The sequence below is a fragment of the Orcinus orca genome, chromosome 11, assembly GCF_937001465.1.
Source record: "Orcinus orca chromosome 11, mOrcOrc1.1, whole genome shotgun sequence".
Lineage (NCBI taxonomy): Eukaryota > Metazoa > Chordata > Mammalia > Artiodactyla > Delphinidae > Orcinus > Orcinus orca.
Window position 1 is genome coordinate 63,920,880 of NC_064569.1, and position 27,916 is coordinate 63,948,795.

The 27,916-nt window shown below is 37.1% G+C and overlaps 1 protein-coding gene and 1 long non-coding RNA gene across 4 annotated transcripts in view; one reads left to right on the forward strand and one right to left on the reverse strand.

Annotated features, from left to right (window-relative positions):
• The window catches only part of SYT1 (synaptotagmin 1), a 540,189-nt gene that overhangs the window by 390,136 nt on the left and 122,137 nt on the right, over nt 1-27,916 (forward strand). For 2 of the 3 annotated variants that reach the window (XM_033431327.2, XM_033431328.2), the window contains 4 exons: nt 2,356-2,540; nt 8,494-8,616; nt 12,371-12,538; nt 16,212-16,379. In XM_033431327.2, coding sequence (XP_033287218.1) covers nt 2,356-2,540; nt 8,494-8,616; nt 12,371-12,538; nt 16,212-16,379 — 644 coding nt within the window. The remainder of the gene's footprint in view (nt 1-2,355; nt 2,541-8,493; nt 8,617-12,370; nt 12,539-16,211; nt 16,380-27,916) is intronic. The other variant, XM_004271581.3, reaches the window with a different exon arrangement.
• Nucleotides 1-27,916, reverse strand: part of LOC117201968 (uncharacterized) — a 314,961-nt gene that overhangs the window by 208,377 nt on the left and 78,668 nt on the right. The gene's annotated exons all lie outside the window — the stretch shown is intronic.

Here is a 27,916-nt window from a genome sequence, read left to right on the forward strand (position 1 = left end):
GAAAATTCAATTTAAATAACTGCATTTAATTTAAAATGGTGGTTTATAATTAACTATTCAGTCCAGTTTTCATATGGGTACACAAAATGATAGCATTAAGGCTTTTTTAAAATTCCATCTAAAGGTACCAGTAAGTTGTGAGGAAATTTTTGTTTATTTCATATATTCAAAGTTAAAATTAAGCTATTCAGAAGATCAGCTGAAAGCAAATCTAGAAGACAGCAGCACTATAAGAAATAGAAGTCAAAAACAAAAGTTTTTTTCAGTGATTATAATTCACCTTCAAGTTGCACTATTTCAAATTTCTTCCTGTAATCTTATGTTCCTATCTCTTTACCTCCTTTAAATAATGTTCCTGTGCTGTCACTGTCTATTTTCTTTTTGTTAAGTTGTCAAATGATCTCTGTCTTGCCCTGTGTAATTTAAGAGACTTTTATGTAGCTCTCTGAGAGACTATCACGCAAGTCCAACTAGGAGAATAATTTACGAGGTTCAAAATGAAGGGTCATTATTCTACTGTCTCACCTGCAGTGAATACACAGGCTCTCTCCTTCACGCATGGCAGGGTTTTAACTAGATCAAAAGAGGTAGAAGCTTTTAAATGAAGTATTGTGAATGCTATCATTGGTTACATAAGCTCCCTTTACATTTTTTTAAAAATATGATTGCTTAATGAGATTAGAGACCTATAAGAAAGCATGTCTTTGGGTATGGGCTTATCTGTAACTTTCACACAAATCTTTCTTTAGCTGAAAACACAATTTCAGCAGTTATGGTTTTATATGTCCTTAGGGTAACATCTAGTCATCTTTCATAAGCTAGAATAATATGCATAGTAAGTCTTCTTCACTTTGAAGCTAAATGCAAAAGGAGCCAAGAGAGCGGATTTTCTCAGTTTTGAAGTTAATTTTTAGGTGTTTTTACGTCATCAAAGTACTCCTACCTGTGTTCAGCAATCATTGATATTAACGATGTTTATGTAGCTAGAAGAAAATAGCACTTTTTCTTACCATTTCAGTAACTAATGTCCTTTTTGATTACAACAGGCAAATCTAATTACTGCTTCTTGTGATTAATCTCAATAGTTGAATGACTTTCTAGGCAAACTGAAATCCTCCGTGTTTCCATGAGACCTGATTGTTTTATAAGCACATGTGTAGGGGATGCCAAATGAGAAAATAGAGTTACTTTTAGTAGCTGGACAACGTGTCATAGAAAAAAATGCTTGAGTGTCTTTATTTGTGTGTGCTTTATTAAACAGACCCTGTGAATCGGAAGTCTACGCTCTTATCTAAAAATTCTCTCTTCCTCCTCTCAATTTCTTAGCATATCCATCAAACTCCTCTCAGTGTATTCACCTCTTTCTTTTTATATATTTATTGATGTGCATTTTTTATGCCCCCATAGGTACTCTGAGCTGTGTCACCCACAGTACTTAGCCCTATGCCTTGAATATTTTTTTAAAAAGCTAATATTAATTGAATTCTTGCTGTGTGCTAGATGCCATTCTAAGATTTTTAGTCTATTAACTCAACCTTGAAAAGAGATGAAACGGGTACCACTATTACCTTCATTTTATAGAGAGGGAAACAGCAATTCAACACACATAATCTGGCCAGTTACGAAGCCTGTAAGTGGCCAAGCCTGAATCTAAGCCTGGGTTTATAACCGCTGCCCTACCTCCAGAGACCCTGCATGGGTAAATCTCCCCATGATCGACTTTCAGAGCACCAAGTCCTTCTTCCTAATCTTCACTACTTTTAGGACTTTACATTTGTCTTTCTGTTGTCTTGATTAATATCTACCCCTTCCACTGTGCCCAGGGCATGTTAATAGAACCTATAGTATTTGATAGATGAGTAATAGCAGCTAATATTAAGTTTTTGCCATGTGCCAGGTACTGCATCTTATTTTAATATTCAGAAAGACTATCAGGTACCCACCAATTTACCTCCACTTTAGAGATGAGGATACTGAGACAGAGAGAGGTTAGGCAACTTGCCCAAGGTCACACAGCTAGTAAAATGGTGGAGCCAGGGCTTGAACTCAAAGGCCAGACTCCAGAGGTAAGCTCTGAAGAAATGAAGGAGTGGATCATTGAAAATCTAGCTTGGAGGGGCAGGGAGAGCTGTAGGGAGGAGATGACATTTGGCATGCCTGGACGGGCGAGGGGGAAAAGATAGAAACACTCTAGGCTGGGGAAACAACATGGATAAAGCAATGCACAACAGTGTGCCTAGAGCTCTATAAATATGCATGAATGAGTGAACAGCTATGTTTACAGCCCATGAATTTAAAGGTTTTGCAGATGTAAATGCTTTATTACTAACAGTCTCTGCATTTGTTTCCTTTCAGTGCCACCGTGGGCCTTAATTGCCATAGCCGTAGTCGCAGTCCTTTTAGTCCTGACGTGCTGCTTTTGTATCTGTAAGAAATGCTTGTTCAAAAAGAAAAACAAAAAGAAGGGAAAGGAAAAGGGAGGGAAGAATGCCATCAACATGAAAGATGTGAAAGACTTAGGGAAGACCATGAAAGATCAGGTAATGTATTCATTCCATGTTTCTTCTTATTTTATCAAAAATTTAAGAATAGACAGTTTATTCGTTTATGCCAGATAAATATAGAAATAAACAATATCTGGACACTTGTCACAGTTTTAGAAATGCTTTGCAATCCTTTCAGTCATGACTCAACATCCCAAAGTACAATGGAAATGTGTGGTTAGGGTTTTCCAGTCTCCTAAGCACATAGACCAGGAAAGGGCATCCATGACCATCAAGGCCAAATTGGTAGGCCCAGCGTATTGGAATGATACCTGAACATTTGTATTACATCTGTTTAGCCTCTCTTAATTGTGCCTAGAGCTAGAGAAACAGAATAAAGAGTACCTGTTCTTCCTCTTGGGCGGGACATCTTTTTATCATCATCACTGTTCATAATCACTGTTAAATACTGAGTCTTATAGCTATTTATCACACTTGATGAAAGCTACCATCCCTATACAAACATCCAGCTCAATTATGAGCGCTCAGGAATAATGAGTTATACAAGGCAAGTGAGAGAAGTATGAGCTGGTTCTAAAGAATGGGGTAGAATTTTAAGGCAAAACTCTTCACTTAGGGACAATTAGAACCATAATGCAAGTTATAAAATCCATCTGGCTGAGTTATCTTCCCAAGCCCAAAGAAGCAATCTGAGTGTCCTTTACACTGTTATCTATCTTTCCTAAACGAGCTAGGTGATTTGGTTCAGAATAAAGTCTACTATTAATAAGTATAATAATTAAATGTCTCTTCATTTCTCTATTGGAATCATATTCATATTGGATATTTCTAAGGAACAACTTATTTCATATAAAAAGTAAATGTAGGGACTTCCCTGGTGGCACGGTGGTTAAGAATCTGCCTGCCAACGCAGGGACACGGGTTCGATCCCTGGTCTGGGAAGATCCCACATGCTGTGGAACAACAAAGCCCCGTGCACCAGAACTACTGAGACTGCATTCTAGAGCTCACGAGCCACAACTACTGAGCCCGTGTGCCACAACTACTGAAGCCTGTGTGCCTAGAGCCCATGCTCCACAACAAGAGAAGCTACCACAATGAGAATCCTGAGCACTGCAACAAAGAGTAGCACGCTATCTACAACTAGAGAAAGCCAAACTAGAGAAACCCAACGCAGCCAATAAATAAATAAATAAATTTATATTAAAAAAAAAAAGTAAATGTGAAGATTTTTCAGAGAAATAACATTTTCAATTATCAATGCTTCCCTTCCAATAATTCAAAATTTCTATTTATTCCCTAATAGCAACATATATAGGCAGTTTTATAAATTCTTATTATACTATTAATTGAACTCTTAACTATGTGAATCTCCTTAAGAACAATTTAGTTAAGGAAGGTATTTTTAGTACCTTTGTGTAGTTATCCACACACTCAGGACACTAATCCCTCTCCCCAGCCTGAGTTTTAAACACTTTGCTCAAAGACACGGTAATGTCTCTTGACAACAATTTCACATAGGCTCATTTTTCACTTGAGCTTTTGCTTGGTTTCAGAGCCGTAGAATGAATGCTATGCCTGCACTCACACTCAGAGAGCTTCATCCTGAGCTCAGAGTATCAAGGGTTATATCTTTCTCAAAGTTTCTAATCACAGCCACAGAAGCCCAGGTGCCAGTGTTCAACCACAGATGTCTAATAAGGATTTTTCTTTTCAGTTAATTTGTTACATAGAAACTGAAGCTTTAAATCATGTCTTGTTTTATTTCAGCATTTTCCGTAACCAGCAGGACGTGATACAGATTTCTTTAGACAACATATTTGGGAGATTAATAACAGTAGTAATAACTTTCTAGATGGACATGGATGTACTGAATAATTTGTATGTGAATTTGAGCTATGTCTATGAAACATTGGAAATATAATACTATCATTTTCATAACTACATTAAAATTCAAGTGTGGTTTTCATGTTGGCTAGAATTAACAGTTTAAAACACTAAATAATGTTAAATGATTACTACAGCATTTCTTCCTAGGACAAGAAATTTGTATTTTTCTTTGTGGAATTTGTTCTGTATGATGTAAGACTAATTTATAGGATAGTAGCAGTGTTTATTACCCCTATTATGACATGGATAAATGACCAAGATCTCAAAAATAGTAAAGACAGAAATCAGTAAGTTGTACCATTTCACTCCATATAAGAACTAACAGAAATTCAAATTTCAGTATTCATGACTATATGTCTCTATGATAAGATTTTATAACCAAGGAAGAATTTTTAAATATTCTGCAATAACAACAAAATGGTAATGATACATAATATTTGTATACAGAAAAGGATACATATTTAAGACTTTTATAATGGCTTAAAACTTAAAAGCTCTAAAAATACAGAGGGGCAAAATCAACTTGCAAAGTCAGAGGTCTGGAAAGGTCATTTCTCCACGGCTTTTACTAACGTGTGTGGATATTTAAATTTTTATTTCTTCCCTCTGTGTCCTCCTTATCTGTATTATGTCTCATGACTGTTCTGGACTGTCCCTTGCGGTAGGTTTCCTCTGCTATGAGACACCCTTAGTCAACGCTCAACTACATTTAGTGGCCTGGCAGCCGGGGCTCCGCAGCTGAGGGTGTACCATTCTGACACACATCAAGAGGCTGAACTAAATTGATTTTTTTTTTTTTTAAGATAAAGGGTTTTCGTTTTAAGATTACTGATTAAATAGAACAGTATTAGAAAGCTCAAGTTTTAATAGATGGGCACAGAAAGAAAATGTAGTGTCTTACGCTCCCTTTTTAGCATGCCTTATCAACTCCAAATCTGAACAACTTAACATAGAATGAACAAATGTACCTTCTGATGGTTTATCCAAGTACAACTAAACACCTTTTGAATGTTGAATCAAGCCAGAAGCATGTGCACTAAATTTTTGAAATTTAAAACAAGGTCTTTTTCCCAACACAGCTTTTCCCACTACAATTTATCAAACTCTCAGAACTGCTGGGCTTACATGCATTTTCCTCTGCATTTTGTTCCTTGGTGCGTGTGGTGGGGAGACTACTGCTCTTGAGATATTATAATAGCTGCTGATTTAATAGGTCTTAATTTAATGTAATGGTACAGAAAATGTCTTGCTTAAGCTCGGCCTTTGGGACAAGAATAGACTTAATCACTTCACTGATAAAACAGCAGCACTGAGAAATTATCAAAAATTTAGCCCTATTCCATGCAGAATAATTGCAGAAATGGTCATGCACCTTTCATTAGGGCAAAAACCACTTAGAGAGAAGGCGATTTAATAGCTCAGCTCTTTCAAATGACACTGAGCTGAAACATATGTAAATTGTCAGTTCTGAAAGAGATTTTGAAAAAGTATTTTAATCCATGAAAATTTTTTTTATGATGGAGTGGTGTGAAGATTTTTTCAGACAAAAATGTGCGTTAAATAGTTTGCTATTAAAAAAAATTAAAATCTTACAGGAGGCAAATTACCTACATTGCCATTTTCTCAACACATCTTTTCAGACAGTATTAAAGACTGACGCACAGCTGAGGTTCTGAAAGGGCAATGTGGGTTCACTGCCTCAAGTCCTCCCCTTAAATTCAGTAGTCTTTTCCTGTCACTTTACTATCATTTTTCTATTAGCAACACCCCAAGTTAAAAGATTAATATTAATTTTTAAATAATTATGTTGTTTTCCTACCTGTGGCTATCAGTAAAGCAACATTTTACTATTCAAGGAAACATCCAAGTATAAACTTCCTAATTAAATGGTGTATGGCTCACCAGATTTGAAAAGGTTTCTGCACAGATGTAATAATGGCAATTTTCAATTTTCCAAAGTCATTGTAGGCTCCTGAAACTTTTCAGGAAGAACAAAATGGGAGGCATCTCCAACTACAGCTCAACTCTCTGTTTCAGCTCAACTCTCTGTTTATCATCTTCCCACCCTAATGAGTTCTAGTAAGATGATGCCAAGTCTGTTTTTTAGGATCAAATTAGAGTTAGATGGCTAGAGCCAAATTGCAGTCTTGTCAGTTCAGAGACTGAGGGTGTCATTTTGAGACACCACTGCGGGTCTCTGTATGAATGGATAAGTGAACAGAAGAGATTTCTCTGAGCAGAGGGAAAAAACCATGTAATCTGGGAGTTGTGGGAGGTTGGATGGTAGAGCTATAGTCTAATGACTCTGAAGCCTTTCTGAAGCCTGATTATACTTCTGTGCATTTGAGTTCTAGAAGATTTCTCAGGTTTAATTTGATCACTGACAGGAGTTAAAATTCTTTTGCTTTGGGCTTCCCTGGTGGCGCAGTGGTTGAGAGTCCGCCTGCCAATGCAGGGGACATGGGTTTGTGCCCCGGTCTGGGAAGATCCCACATGCCGCGGAGCGGCTGGGCCCGTGAGCCATGGCCGCTGAGCCTGCGCGTCCGGAGCCTGTGCTCCGCAATCGGAGGGGCCACAACAGTGAGAGGCCCGCGTATCGCAAAAAAAAAAAAAAAAAAAAAAAAAAAAATTATTTTGCTTTGCTTTGTCAGAGATATAAAGCAGCCTACCACTCATATGTCTTATCTTCAATTTTGTGAGATTCTATAGTAACACACACACACACACAAAGAAAGGCAATGAAAATACCATAACCAAAACCTAAGAGAGAATATTTGTAGTATATAACAACAAAAAGATTGAGACCACTAAAATACAGAGTCTCTACAAATCACTAAGAGGCAAACAACCCAATAGAAAAATTAGCAAAGGATGTATTATATATACATATTATACAAAAGATTATTACACAGGTAGTCCCCAGAAGAAATAATACAAATAGTTCATATAAAGGTTTTTAAATTTTCAACCTCAATAGTGTTCAGGAAAACGTAACATTTTATCATTTTTCATTTCGAATAACTATTTATAGATTTCTAATTTTTTTCTAATTCTTTAAAGCAATAAGAATGCACACCCCCTAGAAACAAAACTTCTAATATTTATAATCTTTATAACCTTTGATTTTTTTGAGCAAACTTTTTGCATTAATTGGGAAAATACATTATATATTTTTATTTTTAATAAAGAGGACCATTTGAATGAATTTTATGAAATTATGAGCTTTCTAGTGTTTCAATTTATATTACACTTAAGTTTTAGGTTATCAGGAACATTCAATTGGTTTAAACTCAATTTTGAGAATTCTGTGCCATGATTTTTGCTTGTTACCACAAAATTAATTTTTATGCTAATTTCAGCTTGACAGAATTGCAAACATAACTCCTTTTACCTTTTGCTATCAAACAGACCCGTAAGTCAATTTAATTCAGCCTAGCTTTCTGTGGAGCTGTTATGAAAGTAAAACAGTAAACTTAAACTGGAACTGGGGTAGATTTTTCTCCAAACATGCATTTGCTGGTGGCATGTTTTTTTTTCCTCTTTTCCCATAACCATTACAAACGTATACGCAAAACTCAGGAAATTACAATTTTCTAAGAATCACTTACTCAACTATCTTTTTCATAGGAAACAAGGCAAGAAAAGGCCACCCATTTCATATAAATTACTCCACTGCATGTAACAAGGATGTTTTACATGATGCTTAAGATCTCTTTTAAATTACATGAATGTGAAAACTGGCCTGGTTAATAGCATGTTTATCATACCTCCGAAAGAAGCGATTTTATCAGAGCCAAATATAACACAAAGTTGACGTTTTCTTTGCAACAACTTTACATTTTTTGCTTGCAATATTCTGAGGGGCTATTTCCATTGCTTCCATGTTGCTTGCTGATTGGGGGGAAAAAATTCCGTGCACAAATGGAATTTTAAAAAAATATGTAAGCAGCAGATGTGAATGTGTGTCAGACAAATGGAGATTTACAGCATCTCAGTGCTTGCTTCTAACAGCTTGGAAGTATAACCACAGGCCCAGTGTCATTTGAGTTCTGATGAAAATTCATTTGAATTCACATATAATCCATTTCCCTACTCATAGGCCCTGAAGGATGATGATGCTGAAACTGGATTGACTGATGGGGAAGAAAAAGAAGAACCCAAAGAAGAGGAGAAATTGGGAAAACTTCAATATTCACTGGATTATGATTTCCAGAATAACCAGGTCTGAGGGGGAAAATGTCTTGTAATTCCATTACGTTTTCTGAAATTACCAACTAGAAATTGAAACAAGATACTTCTTAAAACATTTGGTTTGCTACGAGGGGAAAATGCAATTATCAAAGCTATTGATGAAATCATTTCTAAGTACAGGCGGTCCCCTACTTGCTAATTTAACTTCTGGTAATTAGAATCCACAGTGTTCAGCCGATTACATCTACTTATGGCACTTACAGCAGGCAGGCAGAATACAAATTAACTTGAAGCCATCAGTCTGATTCTGAGAGCGCCCAGTCACAGATCCCTCAGGCTGAGCTACAACAATCTTCCTTGGAATTCATGGATTTAGCTCCAAACAGGGCAAGGGACCTTTGAGTTAGACCACCAATTAAGCCAAAGTCTTCAAACAAAAATTAACCATTTGATGAGGAATCAAAGATTAAAAAATTGACTTTCCATGAATTTCAATGGCAAGAATGCCTTATGTAACATGATACTGGCTAAACCTCCTAGCACAAATGAGTTAACGGCTCTAGAAAAGTAGAAAGACCATCAACTTGATTTCTAATGCCTTTGCATGCTGCCCTGCTTCCGGAAAAGTGACAAGGAACTAAAGGTTGCATCAAAACAGTCCTTCCTGCTTTAAAAGCCGTGAAGTGTCCCCTAGATGAATGATAATACTAGCTGGCTTTTATTAACTGCCTGCTATAATGGTAGCTCCAAGATAAATGTTAAAAAAAAGACACTCTACCTAAAAAGACCTTCCAGGGGCTTCCCTGGTGGCGCAGTGGTTGAGAGTCCGCCTGCCGATGCAGGGGACGCGGGTTCGTGCCCCGGTCTGGGAAGATCCCACATGCCGCGGAGCGGCTGGGCCCGTGAGCCATGGCCGCTGGGTCTGCGTGTCCGGAGCCTGTGCGTCGCAGCAGGAGAGGCCACAACAGTGAGAGGCCGGCGTACCGCAAAAAAAAAAAAAGACCTTCTAGGACCCATGACTTTGATGAAGATGTCTCTTTACCTTCTGAACTGTTCAAGAAATTTAAAAGCTAGATAAGAATTAGCTGAGTTAGAGATCAGGCTCTTAAAAATCTATAAGACACAGTTCTCTTCCGACTAGGAGAGCTTTAAATCGATTTCTCCAGTTTGATCAGTTCACTGACCTTTCGGGGTGGGGAAGAACTTGATAGATGTAAATACAGTTACTACCTAATGCAGCATGTGTTAATTATGTCTAGTTTGATGAGGAATAAACAATAAATAAATCAAACACCAATACTCAGCTTTGGTGACTTATGTCCAAAGTCAGTAATACTGTGAGCTCTAAACAATGGCAGAAATTCTGGACTTTATTTAGGAATTGACTGTTCAAATAATGTCTTCACTTTTTGAAGTGTCCAGAGGGTTCCTCGAAAAGAACATATTGATACGTACCACCATATAATAAATAATTGTATTTAGTTAGCTTCATTACAGCCCTGGCTCATTATTTTATAATACATTCCAGAAAACTGCATGTTGGTTATAGATACAAGCTAATAGGTATGGAATTATACAGAATTATAGGTATACCATTTCTAGTTAATTAAATAGGGCATTTGAGGTCATTTTTATCGCTTCTACCAAAATTTGATCATTAGGGATTGGTTGAGAGCAAAACTGCCTATTATTTATGTATTCTAGAGAAGGTCAAGGTCAACTTACATTATCTTAACACAAAACATCTTTTCCAGAAGTATAACCTGCCTTTATATATGTAGCCAACAATTTTCTACTAATTTATTCTACTTTCATATTTTCCAGTAGAAATCTAGTGGATCTCATCTTGGTTAGTCATAATTTTGAAACTTCTACGTTGGCTTTGAGTACTCTAAGTAACATTTTATAAGGTAGTATTTTTAAGAATACAGCACTGAATTTTTTTTACTCAAATATAATTCAAATGCATTTACTCTTCCTTTTCTAGCAAACCCATTTTAGAAAGTATTTCATTCAGAGGATCTAGGGTATTCTACCTGATAAATTATTTTAATAGTATGCATTTATTCTTCCAAACGTTCTCTGCTAATCTGATTTATGAAATGATTCCTATGAGTCATGGAAGATAAAGTCTGAGGAATTTCGTAGATAAGGCTGTAATCAAATATACACACCTGCTTACCAAAACTAAAAGACAATCCTAAAAGTCCTCTAAGAACCTTTCATGGTGGAGAGAAATGTGATACTTATCTCTCAAGCAGAAGTCAGAGGGGGGTTGGGAGAAGTAATTCCACCTCTATCAACAAGATACCCCCAAATCTTTAAAGTACAGATGATCAAGTTTGAAAGAGTTTAGGCTATATCACTAGTGCTTTCCCTGCCCCAAAGAAAAAGTATTACAAAAAGTGAGGAGAGAATATAATCTTGCTTATTCACATTGCTATCCAAAGGCAAATTCCAAATACCAACTTGGCAAACCTAGAGATGAACTGTTTGCTTTACTAATCATGTCTTTATAAGCTAATGTCTATTTTAACCATTCTTTGACCATCTGTCTACGTTTTGTATACCTACAATCCAGCATTCTTATTGCTACTGTTGTATGATGAAGTCACAAAGATCTTGAAGCATTAAGATGGAAACAACAATCTTTAAGGGTATTGGTCTAGGTTAAAACTTGAGCCAACTAGCTAAAGTGCACTTATGCACATGGTGGGTCCATTTTGTAGAAAGTGGATGTGACTTTTTCAAGGAGGTGACTTGCTTTTCCACTCTATTGGTGAAAAAGGTACAGACTCAACATTTCAGACCCTGATGTGAACAGCTATGATGTGACTGCATTTTCTGAAGGGTATATACATTGAATAACAATAAGGGAGTGTACTTTTGTTTCCCATATGGATCTAAACCAGTCTGTTGACACAGCATGTCTGATGGCAGGGCATCAGAAGAGTCTGCTCACACCTTCTGTTTCCTTTGCAAAAACATTATCAGTGCCAGCCAATACCCGCATTCATAATAAGAGATAGGAATGTATCACTGAGAAAACCGGACGTGAAGAAATGCAGAGATTTCTGCTGTATTTGAAAAATATCAGAAACTTAGTCACTTAGCATTAAAAACAATAACTGTAATCTCCCCTTCCTTTATATGAAGCTAAAATTATATTTCTTTGACCCCATGTCCTATATTTAACACAGAATTTAATATACAATAATCATTTTACTCTAAGTTAAAACAAGGAGGAGCCAGTACCCAAGTAAAGGTCAAATATGATAGAAACTTGAAAATCTTATTTTTATCTCAAAAAGCTACCAAATTCTAAGAAAATTTCTATTTAGCTGCTCTGGGGCTTTGGTTCAAAATAAGAATTTCCTACTTTATAATTACAAGCTTGTGATTGTTTAACAATTTCTTTCCACTTACAAATCATGCCCTGGAAAGAAAAATAATGCACAAGGGCTTTTGGCAACTGGAAAGTTATTTGATTGCAACCCTTTTGCAAACATGAATTCCATATTTAACTGTAATCAGAAACCTTTTAAAAGCCTCTTTTGTGTTTAAAACCAGGCTTCCTAGAGCCTGCATCTGTCATAATTGGGTTTCTGAAGTCTATGTAGCTCACTTCATTTGCCTTCTGTGCTCAGATTCAGAAGAGAATAAAAGTTTATTAAAAGCAAAGAACAAAAGGGAAAAAATCACAATATGCAGCAGTGTGAACACATCAATCTTTTCCAACATGTCCACCAATGCCAGTGTTTGCTGTATCCTGCCTCTCATTTCAGCTGCTGGTAGGAATCATCCAGGCTGCCGAGTTGCCCGCCTTAGACATGGGGGGCACATCTGATCCCTATGTGAAGGTGTTTCTGCTGCCAGATAAAAAGAAGAAATTTGAGACAAAAGTCCACCGAAAGACCCTTAATCCTGTCTTCAACGAGCAATTTACTTTCAAGGTAATTTTTTTTTTGTACTTATTAATGAACTTGTCCTCTGTTGTTCTAGATAACAGACTGATCTCATCCTGACACATATAGAGACCACTTGACCACTTGTTCAGAGACTCACAAATGATTCTATTCAGAATATTTAAGATTCTTATCTTCAATGTAATGAGGACTCTCTATTGCATTAAAATTTGGTCCCAATAGGATTCAGCTCAGCTATTTCAGAAAAGAATATGGACTGGGATAGAACTAGGATGTCATTCGTATCTAAAAAGTGAGTTCAGCTTCAAGTGTGTCTGTGGACCTGAACGTTTCCCCCCTCTCTAAAATAAAGCCAAAAGAACTGTAAACTTTTTCCAGGTTTCCAAGTTCCTGAAAATAAATCACGACCACAGAATAAAGTAAGCTGTGCAACACTATTTAAATGGTACAATGAGGTATTACTCTCGTTGCAAAATTTTTTGTGTACAGGGGAAATTTAAGTATTCTAAAACATTCTGCTTAACCCACCAATAAAAAGAATATGAACCTATTGTTTTTTTCCATCTCTAGCATTTTTCCCTTACTCTTGGCTCTTCCCTGGTGTTCTTCATCTTGTTGAGACACCTCAATTAACAAGCAGTAACAAAGAGGAATTCTGGCCACATAATAACTCAGCAGGAAAAGGTGCTTGGCAGGTCTCAGGCATCTCTGCATATACGATTAGTCTCTGTAGTTCTCATCTTGAAGTCATGCATAAAAACAGTCTTTTGGTAGATATGTTTAACACGTGAAATTTTTTGAAATGCATTACTTAAAACAATACATGTCTGTGAATATGCCAAGGAGCAGATTCAGAATCACCTGTCTACCAGTCAGCCTTAGCGATAGCACGCACCTGACATTAGCAAACATCCTGGTATGAAATAAATGGATGAAACTGAGGGCGTGAGTCATTCCCATGAACCTTGTTTCCAATTTTGTAAAAGAGCGGTATCTTTCTATTCACTCTAAAATTAGAGTTTTTAAGACAAAAAAAAAATCCCTCATCTACTGTCAGCAACTCTGTTTAAAATCTATACTTTTCTAAACCCAGATAGTTAATGTAGAGTAGCAGTAAAAACCAGCTTATGAAGAACTAATCATTAGGGTCAATATACCACAGGACATACAGTGAAAACGAAACAAAAAAATATTGCAAAAGGTAATTACAATCCTTCTGTTTGACTATGTATTGATCTTAATTTAGGTCAGTAGTTTCTAACCACAATTTAGTCAGCACATTCTTAAATTATTTGAAATATTGTGGGGCTTTGTTTTTGTTTTGAGTTATCTATACGTTATTTCTTTTAAAAAAAGTGTATTGCTAATAATTTTTAGTAATGTCTATAACCTCAAGAATTATAATCACTGAGATTTTGAAATTGCCTATAAAATTTAATAGGTTCCATTTTACTTCAGGAGTGTTGATCACATCATAAATCAATCCAAAGTACAATATATTTTGATAGATTTGAGAAATATACCACCGTTTCTAGGAACTAGTTAATTTTTCCTTGTAGGCCTTGTAGATTATGCATCTTAAATGCCAATAGGCTGTATGATACAAGAATGGAAGCAAAACAGTTTAAAGAGGATTGGCTTTAAAATTGAGTTCAAATCCACTGAACATGAACTTGACATGCCCCACATGAAATGCTCCTTCTTTTCTCCACAACAAACTACCATTTGAAAGAGCTACTCATCATTCAAACAGTAAATATTTATTAAGTGCCTACTGTGTACCAGCACTGTGCTAAATGCTTTACATGTATTCGTTTGGCCTCAACCAGCCCCTGTGAAATAGACACTGTTATCATCACTTTTTGATGGATGAAAAAGCCGAGGTTTATTTACTTGTCCCAGCGCCATCAGTGGGAAAAAGGGGGAACCCAGGCCCAGACCTGCCTGACCTCAAGCTCAAGTTTTTGACTAATGCCCTTTCAGTACAATCACCAAAAAATCTAGAGAGATTTCAGAAATCAGATGAAATTTTCAAGAGTTCATCCCTACTCTAAAATTCCTTATTTCTTCCTTTCAAAATTGGCTCTTTGGAAGGGTTTATTTTTTCACTCTAAAGTAGAAAATGTGTTGTGCCTAGTTTTTAATCATAGTATTTTAATCTGATTCCAAATAGATGACAAATGATATAAAATAAAAACTCTTTGGAAAAACCAAAATTTCTTGTATATATGCAGTCAAATATTCTTCCTTCTCCTTTCCTTCTTAATATACAGAGTTAATTGAGAAATGTTTGCTGGAGCATAACACAACTATTTACACTGATAAAATAATAGCAAGTGTCTGAAAGTTGATCAAACCTTCAATACAAGTCTGAACAATTTCTTAATTAGGCATTTCTTCCCGGTTACTGAAGTGTAGCTTACTTGGATTGCCCTGCTTTCTCTGAATATTAAAAATGTCACTAATAAATATCCCAACCCATAGCATCTGTCCCAGTTATATCTGAACAGCTGGAGAATTCATCAGTTCTTGGCCTTTTGCCACTGCTCATCCTAAAGAGTGTCGTACCTAAGAATGAACTTCAAGATGTAGATTATAATGCATCTCTGATATTCAAAACAGCAATTTTCTAGTCAGCTCTTGTCAATCAGGAAATTATTTTAAGGAATAGGTGAGGCACCTTGTGAATTTCATTCAAGTCCTTGCAGACTCCTAGCATGCCTGTTCATATATCACTGCTCCATTAAACTATGACATCCAAATGGCCTGAAAGAGCGGGAACTCTCCTCAATACTCTGTAATGGCCTATATGGGAAAAGAATCTAAAAACAGAGTGGGGGGCTTCCCTGGTGGCGCAGTGGTTAAGAATCCACCTGCCAACGCAGGGGACATGGGTTCGAGTCCTGGTCCGGGAAGATCCCACATGCAGCGGAGCAACTAAGCCCGTGTGCCACAACTACTGAGCCCGTGTGCCACAACTACTGAAGCCCGTGCGCCTAGAGCCCATGCTCCACAACAAGAGAAGCCACCGCAATGAGAAGCCCACACACCGCAACGAAGAGCAGCCCCTGCTCACAGCTAAAAGGAAGCCCGTGCACAGCAACAAGGACCCAACGCAGCCAAAAATAAAATAAATTTATTTTAAAAAAAGAGTGGACATATGTGTGTGTATAACTTATTCACTTTGCTGTACACCTGAAACTAACACAACATTGTAAATCAACTATAGTCCAATAAAATTTTTTTAAAAAATGAAAGAGTTAGTAGAACTTTTGAAACAACTTATCTACCCGGTTAAGTTGCACCCTGACAGTATAACTTATCATAAAAATGACAACAAAATATTCTACAAGAAAAACTTATTTATATAGTCAAGTGCAATTGGCTTGGTTTATTCGTATATTAACCTTGAAGTGTTTCTAGCCTGACTAATAGTATGAGCTACTATTAATAATACTAACAGCTTCTAGAACTTTGGGATAAAGTGATACATCACTATGGTAAGTCCTCATTTTCTCCCAAGTAATTTAAGCCCCAAGCAGTTAGTTAAATGATTCAATTTAAGGAAAAAAACCCAAAAGCACAAGTATCTCCCTGTTCTGTTTATCCATCATAAATATTAAAATTAAAGACTATAAACAGGTAACATGTTTTAAGCATTTTTTGTGACCAGATATTTTGTCCTCATCTTTTTATTTAGGTGCCGTATTCGGAATTGGGTGGCAAAACTCTGGTGATGGCTGTCTATGATTTTGATCGTTTCTCCAAGCATGACATCATTGGGGAATTTAAAGTCCCCATGAACACAGTGGATTTCGGTCACGTAACTGAGGAGTGGCGTGATCTGCAAAGTGCAGAGAAGGAAGAGGTAAGAAAAACATTAGCATTTCTAATGTGACAAGCCGTAACTCGCCAGTTGCTACTCTCATACTAACCTATTGAGAGCTGCTGGGGTGACGTGAGTGATGTGGCCCTCCAGCTTCTGACAGTGAGCAAAATAGGGTCAGGGGATTGCATAACCTCGTAAAAAAGTACACTGATCTTCTGGGTCTTATTTGAAAGAAACAAAGATTTGTGCAGGTCTACAGATAATTCCCTGGGGTTGAGGGGACAGACAGACACACACACCACTTCTAAAAGCTTAGAAAATATTACACACACACACACACACACACACACACAATCTGCTTCTTTAAAAGGACAGTGAAAAGTCATCTTTTCCTTTGTATTTTTCCACAAAGACTTTGTTTTCTACATAGATTATATAGCTATTAAATAGAAATGAAATGGCACTTTTTCCTTGATTATTTCTGCATATTACAGACAGTTCATTGTTTCTCCTAAAGATATCAGAGCACAGTGGGTAAAACGTCAAATAAAATTCACAAAGACAGATATTAAATCCACTTTTTAAGTGACTCACATTTTTACAGTATTCTTCACATTGTTTTGCCCCAGTTTTAATAGGTTAGCCCAGGATTTTTCTGTGATTTAAAGAAGGGAATTTCAGTAGCCTTAGTGCATTTAAACTGCATAATAATCAATTCTATTTGATTATGCTATGCCAGCCTGACACTAGTGCTTTTCTGAGCCAGTGTCTCAACAGGCCAATACCAGAAAAGCAAACAATTCTTAGCTTCTCTGAATTCCTAAAGCAACTCCTTTTCCAGCCATTTTTTTGTTCCTAACATGGGTTTATAATTACCCAAGGGATTGCCAACAGCCTTTGTCATTTAGGATCACTAGACGCCTTGGATTCTGTAAGGTGTGGTCACTTTGGGGCCACCAGGGAAATCAGAAAGTAACCCAAGCCTTCAGAGAAACTCAGCCAAGAACATCACCTGGGAATCCTTTCAACCTAAGGTTTTCTGTAACCATTATTACCATTGAGGTTTTAGAACAGGTTTATTTATTACTATACTGAAATTGAATTTTATTAGTGCTCTAAAATTATTACTTCGTTGTAAAAAAAAAAAAAACGAGTCAAAATTATTTGAGTTAAGCTCTGCTTTTTCTTTGGAAGGAAAACGTTTAGTCAAAATTAGATTCTTGGATATTGAAATAGATTTACCGCCCCTGGGGATAGAACCACCCAAGGATAATACGGAGTTTTTAAGTTTTACAACTTATTTAAGTAGTTCTTCCCTATGAGTAGACCAATATCTATATTAAAATGCAACATCTGTGTGAAAAACATTTAATCCTTTAATCATAATGTTGCTAGTCATTTAACAAAGTAGTGACCTGGTTCACTGAATTTTTATATTTTATTGACATATTTGACTTTGTAAGTTCCTTGTGGCTGGGGGATAGGGGTGGGACCATAACAAGTATTATTAACTGATAGATTTTTGTTAATTGATTATTGGTTGGCTTCTTGGTCGAGTATCCAGATAGGACCCACTTGTCCTTCACAAGCCCACCTGTCCAGAGGGCATGGCTCATGTCCTTCCCCCCCAACTAGTCACTATCAAGTGGTATGGGGTTCCAAGACTACACCCCTGGGCTTCTGAAAAGTTGGTAAATATTTTTGTCTGTGTTAGGAAATGTAATCCAGCAAGCCATTTTTTTCTTTAAAAAATTCTTTGAATATGGGCAGAGTTTGATACTTGACACTGAGCTGACAGGTGTGACGCTAGAATCTACAAGTTTAGGTAGACTGCCCAAAAAGAATCACGTTTTTATTCTCACCCCCTGAATTGCCCGTTTTCTCTCTTTCATAACTTTCTTCCTCCTCATCTTCTCTCCCTATGAAAGATTTTTTTTGTGATCCAACTTACTCAAAATGATTCACCAGGGCTTCCCTGGTGGCGCAGTGGTTGAGAGTCCGCCTGCCGATGCAGGGGACGCAGGTTCGTGCCCTAGTCGGGGAAGATCCCACCTGCCGCGGAGCGGCTGGGCCCGTGAGCCATGGCCGCTGAGCCTGCGCGTCCGGAGCCTGTGCAAACGTTTATTATGTACTGCTATATTCCTAGAACTGTGCCAGGTGTTTAAAAAAAAAAAAAGAAACGTGAAAAGGGTGGACACTGCTCTTGCTTTCATGGAGTTTAGTGCTGCCTCACTTTCCTCCCTCACTCCAGTTTTTGCCTTGCTTATTGCCAGCTAGACTGATTTCTAGTAAAAGTCTTGCCTTTAAGATCAAACACTCCTGGGTTTCAATCCCTACAGATCCATTTACTAGCTCAGAGACCTTAGACAAGTCACTTATGCTCTCTAAACTTCAGTATTTTTTTTTTAATCTAGTAAGTGGTCTAACATTATCTTATTTTACAGATTAAATAGGATAGAGTATAAAGTACCTAGCGTGGAGTCTGCCATTTGACATATTCAACAAGCAAGAGATCTCCCATTCTTTCTTCTTGACCAATCTTTTTTGTGTCCTTTCTTTCTTGTGCTTTCATCTCCCTATTCGTTCTACTCTTTTTCCTCTATGTGTATTGCTCTACTCTTTTCCTCTCCACCACTGTACTTACTGAATGGCTCTGGAGATTTTTAACGGGAAATAATTCTATAACTATACTTTTAAACCCTGGAGCCTTTCCTCTTTGGTATCTACTTGGGAATAATTTTTGGTTTTCAGTTGAGTGACTATTTCCTTTTATCATGATATAGGAAACCTTATAAAACAGATGTCTAGCTTACAAAGTATCTCTGGATAACTAGATTCAGGTATAAACTTTCTCCTAATAAATAAGATTCCAATTACATTTTATGTCTAAAGAATTACTTCTCACTGATAACGTGCTGTCTTTTCATGCTACTGTTCACTAACTAGAGAAGATTATAGTTGTTTGAATAAACTGAAGTCTTAGATTGACTTTAGTTCTCACAGTTTCAAACAAAATTCTTTTTCCATTTTATATGAGCAATTTTGTTTAAGATTTTTGTTTTGCCTTCCTCTAAAGTGTTAAATCTTCTTTTTAATGTCATAATGAGTGAAAGATACCAAAGAAAGCGAGAAAAAGGAATTCAAGAAACAGCTTTGGAATCTAGAAACTGAACCGCTAGTCATTAATAGTCTGTTCAAGGAGAGACTTGGATTTAAACGGGTTAAATACATCCCACTAGGATCCAACCCCAGGGTTTTGATAGCATGGGGTAGGCTTTGTTGTTTAAAGTTAAAAAATATAAAAGTCATAAGATGATGAAGCAATTACGTAAGTTAAAGGATTATGTGTTATCTTAGTAAGCAATTAAATACGCGAGCAATTGGGGAGAAACTGGAAAGGAGCCTTATCTAAAAGTTACTAAGCACATGTTTGAAACACAGGGGGTGTTGAAGAGAGAAATTAGGCCAGAAGAGCTTCAACAAGCACACAACTCCCATTGTTAGATTCTAGCCCGTGGAGAAAACCTCTGTGCTGAAGTTTCCATCCTGACTTTATGACGTTTTTTTGACTAACACAATCCAAGTCCCCTCCCTTACTAGTAGTTCAGGTTCGCTAGCCATTTTTTTTTTGTCTAATGTTGCATGACTGATGACCCACTCTCCTTCCACCTGCTAACAGGTGAAGATGGAATCTGACCTTGCAAGACAGCTAAACCTTTCTCTTCCTTTTGTCTCTTTGAGTTTCAAGAGATGGTTACGCATAAAACCATTGTCTTAATTTTCCCCCTTTTCAGGTTAAGGCCTCAAACATCATCCTTTATAATCAGTATATACAGTTCTTCCACTGGCAAAAGGATTCTAACATGTATAGCCTCAGGCTACCTGGTGAATTTTTAAGATTTTCTTCATTTTAATCATTCAAGAATATTTATGTCATCCATAAGTCAAACCTGAAGCCAAACTCCAGATATTTGGAGTAATCCATTCTTTTAATATTTTTACTTAATTACTTCAAATATTATGATCAATAGCTATGACTCCATTTTCTTTTTTAATGAATTTTATTTATGATCATTGCAGCAACTGTATCAGTCCTGTACCCCAGCATCAAGTACATCTTCAAAGCATTTAGACCCTTTTTATTTTAGCATTTGTTCCTAATTTTTCATCCCTATGCCTTCCACTACTACTTTTTAATCCTTAAAAACAGCATAAAATACCACCAGAATGCAACTGGATCCCTTTTTTTTAAGGAGTCTGTCTCATAACTTGACCAGTACTATTTTGTCTCCATTAGAAAATGTCCATCACCTCTGCTTTGTGTCGAATTCGTTAAAGAGTGATTTTTAAATGAGATTCTGTAATCTAGTACAAATGGAAAAAAAACTGATTGCTGAATTAAAACAAGTTGGGACATAATTTAATTAGGACCCAAGCAGAAGGGAAGAGAAACTACTTTAGTGCCTTAATAGAAAATCAGTTTTGCAAGAAAACTTCACATTTTTAAGTCTAATTAGAAAAACATTTAATTCACAGAAAAGCATTTGGAGAATACATATTCAATCAAAAATCCAAAGTTTTTTTAAGCTTATGATAAGTTACTTGATATTCCTTTGGAATGCGTTCAAGTCATTATTCCTTATGGCATCTCTTTTGTCCAAGGATCATGAAAGAACTGATGCTGTTTCTAAGTATACTTAGCAGTCAGTTGGTAGCTCACGCCCTCCAAGAATCTCCGCACAACAAATTAGTGCCCTGAACGAAATCCTCATAAAAGGTTAAGTGCAGGAACTTTAATATGGAAGCCAGTAAGAATCTACCTTGTCACTCACAAACTATCACATTAGAGAAATGCAACAAAGACACTCATTTTGACCCCCAGCATTCCAGGAAGGTATACTTATTTTTACTTCTTCATCGTCTGTCTTCCCCACTGGACTATAGGCAGCGTATCTATTGTTCCCAACTGTGAAACCAAGTTTAATCACAGAGGCAAGCACACAGTAGGTGTAAAAAAATATTTTCCAATTAATGAATGGGGCAGAGTTGCTTATTATACATGAGAGATGCTTCAAAACTTCCATTTTAAAGTCCATGTTATGGTAATTGTGTTCTTATTTTACAAATGAAGTTTAAAGTATTCTGAAAAACCATCAATAAAGTATCTTAGCACCAAACAATGAAAGTGATTTAGTACCCTTTTGTCTTTTCAGTCTTTTTATATCAAAGGGAGGCAGTATAGATGCTTAGCAAAATCATTCTAGTTGTTTTTGTTGATGGTCATGAAAATGATGAGTTTCTCTCACTAATTTTTTGGGGGGAGGTGAGGGGTAAAGGCTTATTCAGGATCTCTTTCCTCTGTATAAACCTTTTTATCCTGTTTCCATGATGCACGGACAGCTTGTGGCTCAGCTTAATTTAACTTTTATTTAAAGTTAAGATTTAGTTAAAGCTCTGATTTGAGTCTCTGCTGGCAACATGGAAATTTACCCAGAGGGAAATGGGAATCAATTCCAAGGAGAAGTCCAAGAATATGAACAAAATCTAAGTTTATTGTATCTAGAGTATTTGTTGCTAGTCAGATTTATAATAAAATAGATATAAAACAATTCAATAATATTATATGAAGACCATGATATATTTTAGTGTACTTAGTATCTATGTGTCCATTTTGTGGTACGTGCAACATAATAGTTTCCCTTTAAACTAAGTAGAGTTGCATTTGATTTCTTGATATGTCTTTGGCCATAGCTGTGGTTTACTTGCATCTGAGTTTGGTCAGAATTTCAATCACCAATTATAACTGTATTGCTATGCATAATAAGTATTGTCGGCTTCATGATGTGGTTTCTAAAAACATCACAGGAAAGAATAACTGGAAATATCCTTCTAGTGTGTAGGACTGTAATTTGATTGCCTTTCTAGTTAAAAAGCCTTTTCAGGCACAAATGGATGAAAACAAATTCTCACTTCACTGAGATTCTAAATGAAAATTTGGTATCATTTGTCTGCTAAAATAAAAACGTGGGAACTGTGAGCTTCAGTTTTATTGGGGACTTAACTGAGGACTATAGCCCCAGAGACAGCCTCTCAGATAGCTCCAAGGAACTCTCAGGAGGACATAAGGGGGGAGGTTAGTATATACGTGATCTTGGCAAAGAGGTTTGGCAAGCAAAAGCACATCTCTGTAGAAGGTTGCTACTAGCCACGAGGAAAAGATATCTCAGTTAACGATTTTAGTGCTTTAAAGTATGGGAAGATGCAAGAATTTGGGTTCATAAGATTTTCTCCTGAAAATATCTAACTATCTGAAAGCCTTGTTCTGCCAGTTTTCCCAGAGCACAGAGTGCCTCATTCCTGATCTCCACCCTGAGCTCCTTTCAGGGTATGTTAAAGGTCAGCAACTCCAGTAGCTAATGACTCAATCCTTGTAGAACCAGACAGCAAGCGACATTCTTTAGTTGGCCCTTTTTTTTTTTTTTTTTTTTTACTGTGAATTCCCTAGAAAAAATAAATTTAGACTCTAAAGAATTAAGTGGAGGGAGAGACCCTGGACATTTTCAAAATGCCCTTTGACGACCTCCCATGGTTCCCCCATTATCATAACTTAACCTACTGCATTACCCTCCCCTTCACAGCTGTCATGGCCCAGAGGCCTGGATTTCCAACCCAGCTCCCTCGGTTCCAAAATTCATCTTATTAAAAGCTTCCCTTAACTTCTCTACCTAAGTTATAAACACCAATAATAATAAGAGCTACTATTTACTGAGAATCTACTGTGTGTCCACAAAAAAACTTCACAACAGTCTGCAAAAGTGGCATATTAAATCTGTTTTACAAAATGAGGGGAAAAACAAACCTGAGCCCAGGAAAGTCTAAGTAGTCTGTCCAGGTTCACACAACCAATGCCAGAGCTAAACTTCAAACACCGGTCTTTCTACTTCACCACTCTTTCTACTTCACCACTCTTTCTACTTCACCATACCATCTGCTTTAAACAGTGTCTCTCAGTCTCTTTAGCCTCCAAGTGTAGCTATAAACTCAACTTAAATGCAACAACAACAAAAAAGAGCAAAACCAAACTGATACAAATTAGTTTTTCCTCAGCTTTGGCTTGTTTATTTTGGAATTTCAACATTTGGTCAATTTTCTTTGACAACATTCAACTGATTAAAATCTACATATATATTTTCCCTCTCAAATATTATAATACACTGCAAATGTAACACAGCAAAAGAAAAAAAACAGTAAATAGCTATGGCGTTTTTGTTTCTTCTTCATAATATTTCATAAATACTTAGCATGAATTCCTGTCCAGGATACAAAGTCCTAAAATTCAAAGGTCCTGTCCAGGATACAAAGCCCTAAAGTTCAAAGGTACTCATTAACACAAACATGTTATTATTCACTCATGATTGCTGATGAATTTAATGAAGGCAGAGGGATTTTGCTTTCCAATTAAAAAAATTCATTAAATAGAATTTAAATTCCCATTCATTTATTCAGAACATATATTGAATATCTGTGAAATTACCACTGAAAAGTGCATGGAATGGAAGATTAAGATTCACATATGGGAAATGGTCAATAATAGTAGCAAAATTTCGTAATGAAAATTAACAAAAGCAGTTTGGTAAAGAGCCAGATCTGAAGTATAAATTACGGGGCACCGTATGTTTTAGGCGCAAAGAAAAGGTACGGACAGGCAGGGTCCGTGGAAGAGTTGAAAAAAGTGAGCTAGTCTTTAAAACTGAGTAGATTTTGAATAGGCAGAAGGAAACTAAGAATGCCTTCCAAAAGTTAAGAGGTGAACAAGAGACAACTGACATAGCTAAGACCGCCAATGACAGGCCCAGGTAGAAGTAGAGTGAAAGCTTGAACAGATATCCTGAGAAAGAAGACTGAATGAAGTAGTTTAGTGACAGTTTGTCCCTTACAATGTCAGACTGATCAACCTAAACTTAGGACGCTAAATAAAGCTCGTAAAACTTGTTCTTCCCAAGGACAAGAGCTGGAATATGAAAGCCAGCCCCACCTCTATGCCAAGCACTCTACTAAGTGCTTTTCTCACATGATCTCAGGTAATCCTTGGTGCCGTCCTATGGGGTCATTCTTCAGTTTCCTGTTTGGGATTGGCCAATCCCCATTGGCCCGGTGCACCCAGAAGGTAAGCACCAGAATAAAGATTTAGACCTAGGTCTGACTCCCAAACCCATTCTCTCTCTCCTCTGCCATATTGCTACTTAATTGACTAACACTCAGTGAGTCCAAGGATATTGCCAATCTTGTTTCTCTTCTTATCCCCAGTGCCTGGCACTGTGCCTGGAACATCCCAAGTGCTTAAATAAGTATTTCCAAGGGAATCGGTTGGACAAATTAAAATAAAAATTTTCTTTTACAAACATGCATGAGTCATACCACCTTCAGAGAAGTCATCTTTGAAGGATACCCAGTTATTCCAGTTGTACTGCCTATATGGTACATATTTTGAATTCCAGCCCCTCTCTCCAAAAGTCTTTCTCAGTATACAATACAGTCTTCTCTCTGTCCTCAGTTGTGGCCTGTCTTTAAAAAGTAAGTTTGATTGAAATGGTCATAAGCTGTTTCCAAGTATGGCCTATAAGGTGATGATCCAACTGAGTAAAATAGTTTTAGTTATTATGATCAAGTAATGAAGTGGATGTTCTTGTGAGACTTCTATTCTGACTCTGACCAAAATGTTTTGAGCAATAACATCATTATATAGTCTCTCAAATGGGTCACTATAGGAAAAATCATCAAGAGATATAAGTTCTGGTTACATGTAGTGCCAAGGAAATCTGTTTTAATAGAAACTAGTGTAGGTGTTAGTTTTCTTTTTTATTTAAAGAATAAAGAGTGAGAGTTTTCAGTTGAACTTTAAATACAGCAAAGTGGTTTAGAAGCATGGATTTCATGAATATAGATTGGAGGAGCATAAAGTGAGGAGTGGGAATTGAAAGAGGAATGAATAGAAAACAAAAGAAGGGTGAGAAAAATGATATAGACAAGTGCAATCTTGCCTGTATCTGGTTGTTTTACTATTGAAATAGCAAAGAGGATTCTGAGTGGGAAGCAGTGTCATCAATGCAGGAGAATGTCTCGTTCTGTCCTGTCCTCCAATTCCACACATTTGGATCTTGTACAATGTCATCTTTTCTGGTGGTTCATCATATGCTTTGGAACAATTTTTTTTATTATCTTGTTTGTGACTTCTTCAAATAAAATGTTTTCACCTTCTGCTTTACTCCTGCCTCGCTTTGAGCAAGCCAAATGTTTGTATTGTGAATCTTTAATCCATTACAATCTGTTACCCTGCAATTAGATGAAATGTCAGCAATTCAGTTGTACTATCTGTACTAAAGAATAAAGGAGAAGAATGAGGACTTGCTGATAAACAAGAACTTAAATAATTAAAGGATGAAAGAGAGGGAGCCCGCATACACACATGCAAACCTACTTGTTTTACACGTGGCTAAGGTTCTTTCCAATTGTGAACAAGAGGCCTTAAATACTGCAAATTACTTTTATTCCTTCATTCTTTCATTTATTCAACATATATTTATTAGGGCTCTTTTGTGAGCCAGGGACTGTACTAGCTTCTAGAAAAACAGTGGTGAAGATAAACAGACCCATTAAGCGTAGTCAATTATACTTTAATTATGAGACAGTACCACAAGTAGATAAAAGCTCTGAGCCTGGACTCCACCAATGTGTATCCAACCATGACTCCACTTACTATTGGTGTCCTTAGGCTTGTTACTTAACCCTTCTGTAAAATGGGATTAATATTACCCACCTCCATGAGTTGTGATACACTCTAAAAGATAATTCATTTAAAGCACTTAAACAATACTTGGCACCTAATAAACTCTCAACAAATACTAGGTTTTCTTATTATGGAAGACACTGATCAGAGCCTTTATTTCCTTGCCACTGAAAAAGCACTGCTCTGACCACTAGACTTATATACTTTCTTTTGTGAGGAGACTGAGACAGCCTTAGGGTTCAGAGGACATCAGCATACAGTTCTGATGAAAGACAGGATATCCGAGTTTAGCCCCCATGTGTGAGAAACGGTGGATGAAGACAGACTGGGGGTGACATGGAGAAGAGGTCACAAGGCCCATCCAGGGTAAGGCTTAGCACGCATGAGTGGAAGGTGGCACTAACACAGTGTGGCCCCAATGACCACACACTTCTCTATGCTCTGACACCACAAAAAAAGAATTCAAAGTCCAGGCCCTACTAAATCAAAAAGACTGTCAGTAACAAGTATTGGTGAAGATGTGGCAAAATCGAAACCCTCACACAGCTCTGAAGGGTGTAGCCGCTTCGGAAAACAGTTTAACAGTTTCTCAAAATGTTCAACAGAGAGGATTCATATGACCTAGCAATTCTACTCCTAGGTTTATACTCGCCCCCCAAAGTGGAGACGCATTTCCACACAAAAAAATTGTAGAAGAATGTTCGTAGCAGTATTTTTCACAATTGCCAAAGAGTGGAAAGAATTCAAATTTCCATCAACTGATGAATAATTAGACAAAACATGCTATAGTCATACAGTAGAATATTATTCAGCCATAAAAAAGAGTGTAGCACTGATACGTGCTACAACATGGATAGACCAGAACAGCCAAATCCACACAGACAGAAAGCAGATGAATGGTTGCCTAAGGCTGGGAGTTGCAGGGTGGGGTGGGGGGCAGTAGAGGAGGAGGCATGAGGAATGACAGCTGGTGGGTATGAGTTTCTTTGTGCGCTGATGAAAGTATTCTAAAATTAGATAGTGGTGATGGTTAACACAACTCTGAATCTACTAAGATCCACTGAATTGTATCCTTCAAGAAGGTGAATTTTCTAGTAGGTGAAGTATAACCTCAATAAAGCAGTTTTAAAAAAAAATGTTATTTCAGGCACTGAAACCCTAATCATGGAAGCATGATGTTCTAGGTTGACCTGGGGCTCCATCTGAAACAGAACTGATGTATGCTGGGAATCCTCTCCCAATACTGTTTCCAAAGTTGAGGGATATTTCCTCAAAATATTCCAGTCTCCCTTTAAATCAGAACATGTGTCTGCAGGATCCCGCTCTTCACCACCACACCTCTTGATGTAAGGTCAATGCTAAGACCCCTTGGATAGATGAAGAACCCAGGCTCAGGCCACGTGGCTAGCCAGTGAGAACTCAGGATTCAGACACCCTTTTTCTGATTCCAAAGCCATTTTCTACTAGTGTACTCTCTCGTAGGGTAGAAGCTTTAGGGTTGCTTATCCTGACACAAGAACAATGTTCTAAATATTAGAACTACCCACTCCCTTTTGCAGTCTGCCTTCCTACGGTAGATTCTCAGAGATTCCTCCAGTCATTTCCTTGCTCTTTTCTGTGCCTTGACTAGCAACGTCATGCCTTTTTTTAATGGAGGTAGAACTCAACATATAATAAAATGCAGATATGAAGTGTACAGTTCAATGTGTCTTCACAACTGTATACACCAATATAAGCACCACTCCAATCAGGTTGCAGAACATTTTTTACCCCCAAGAAGTCCCACATG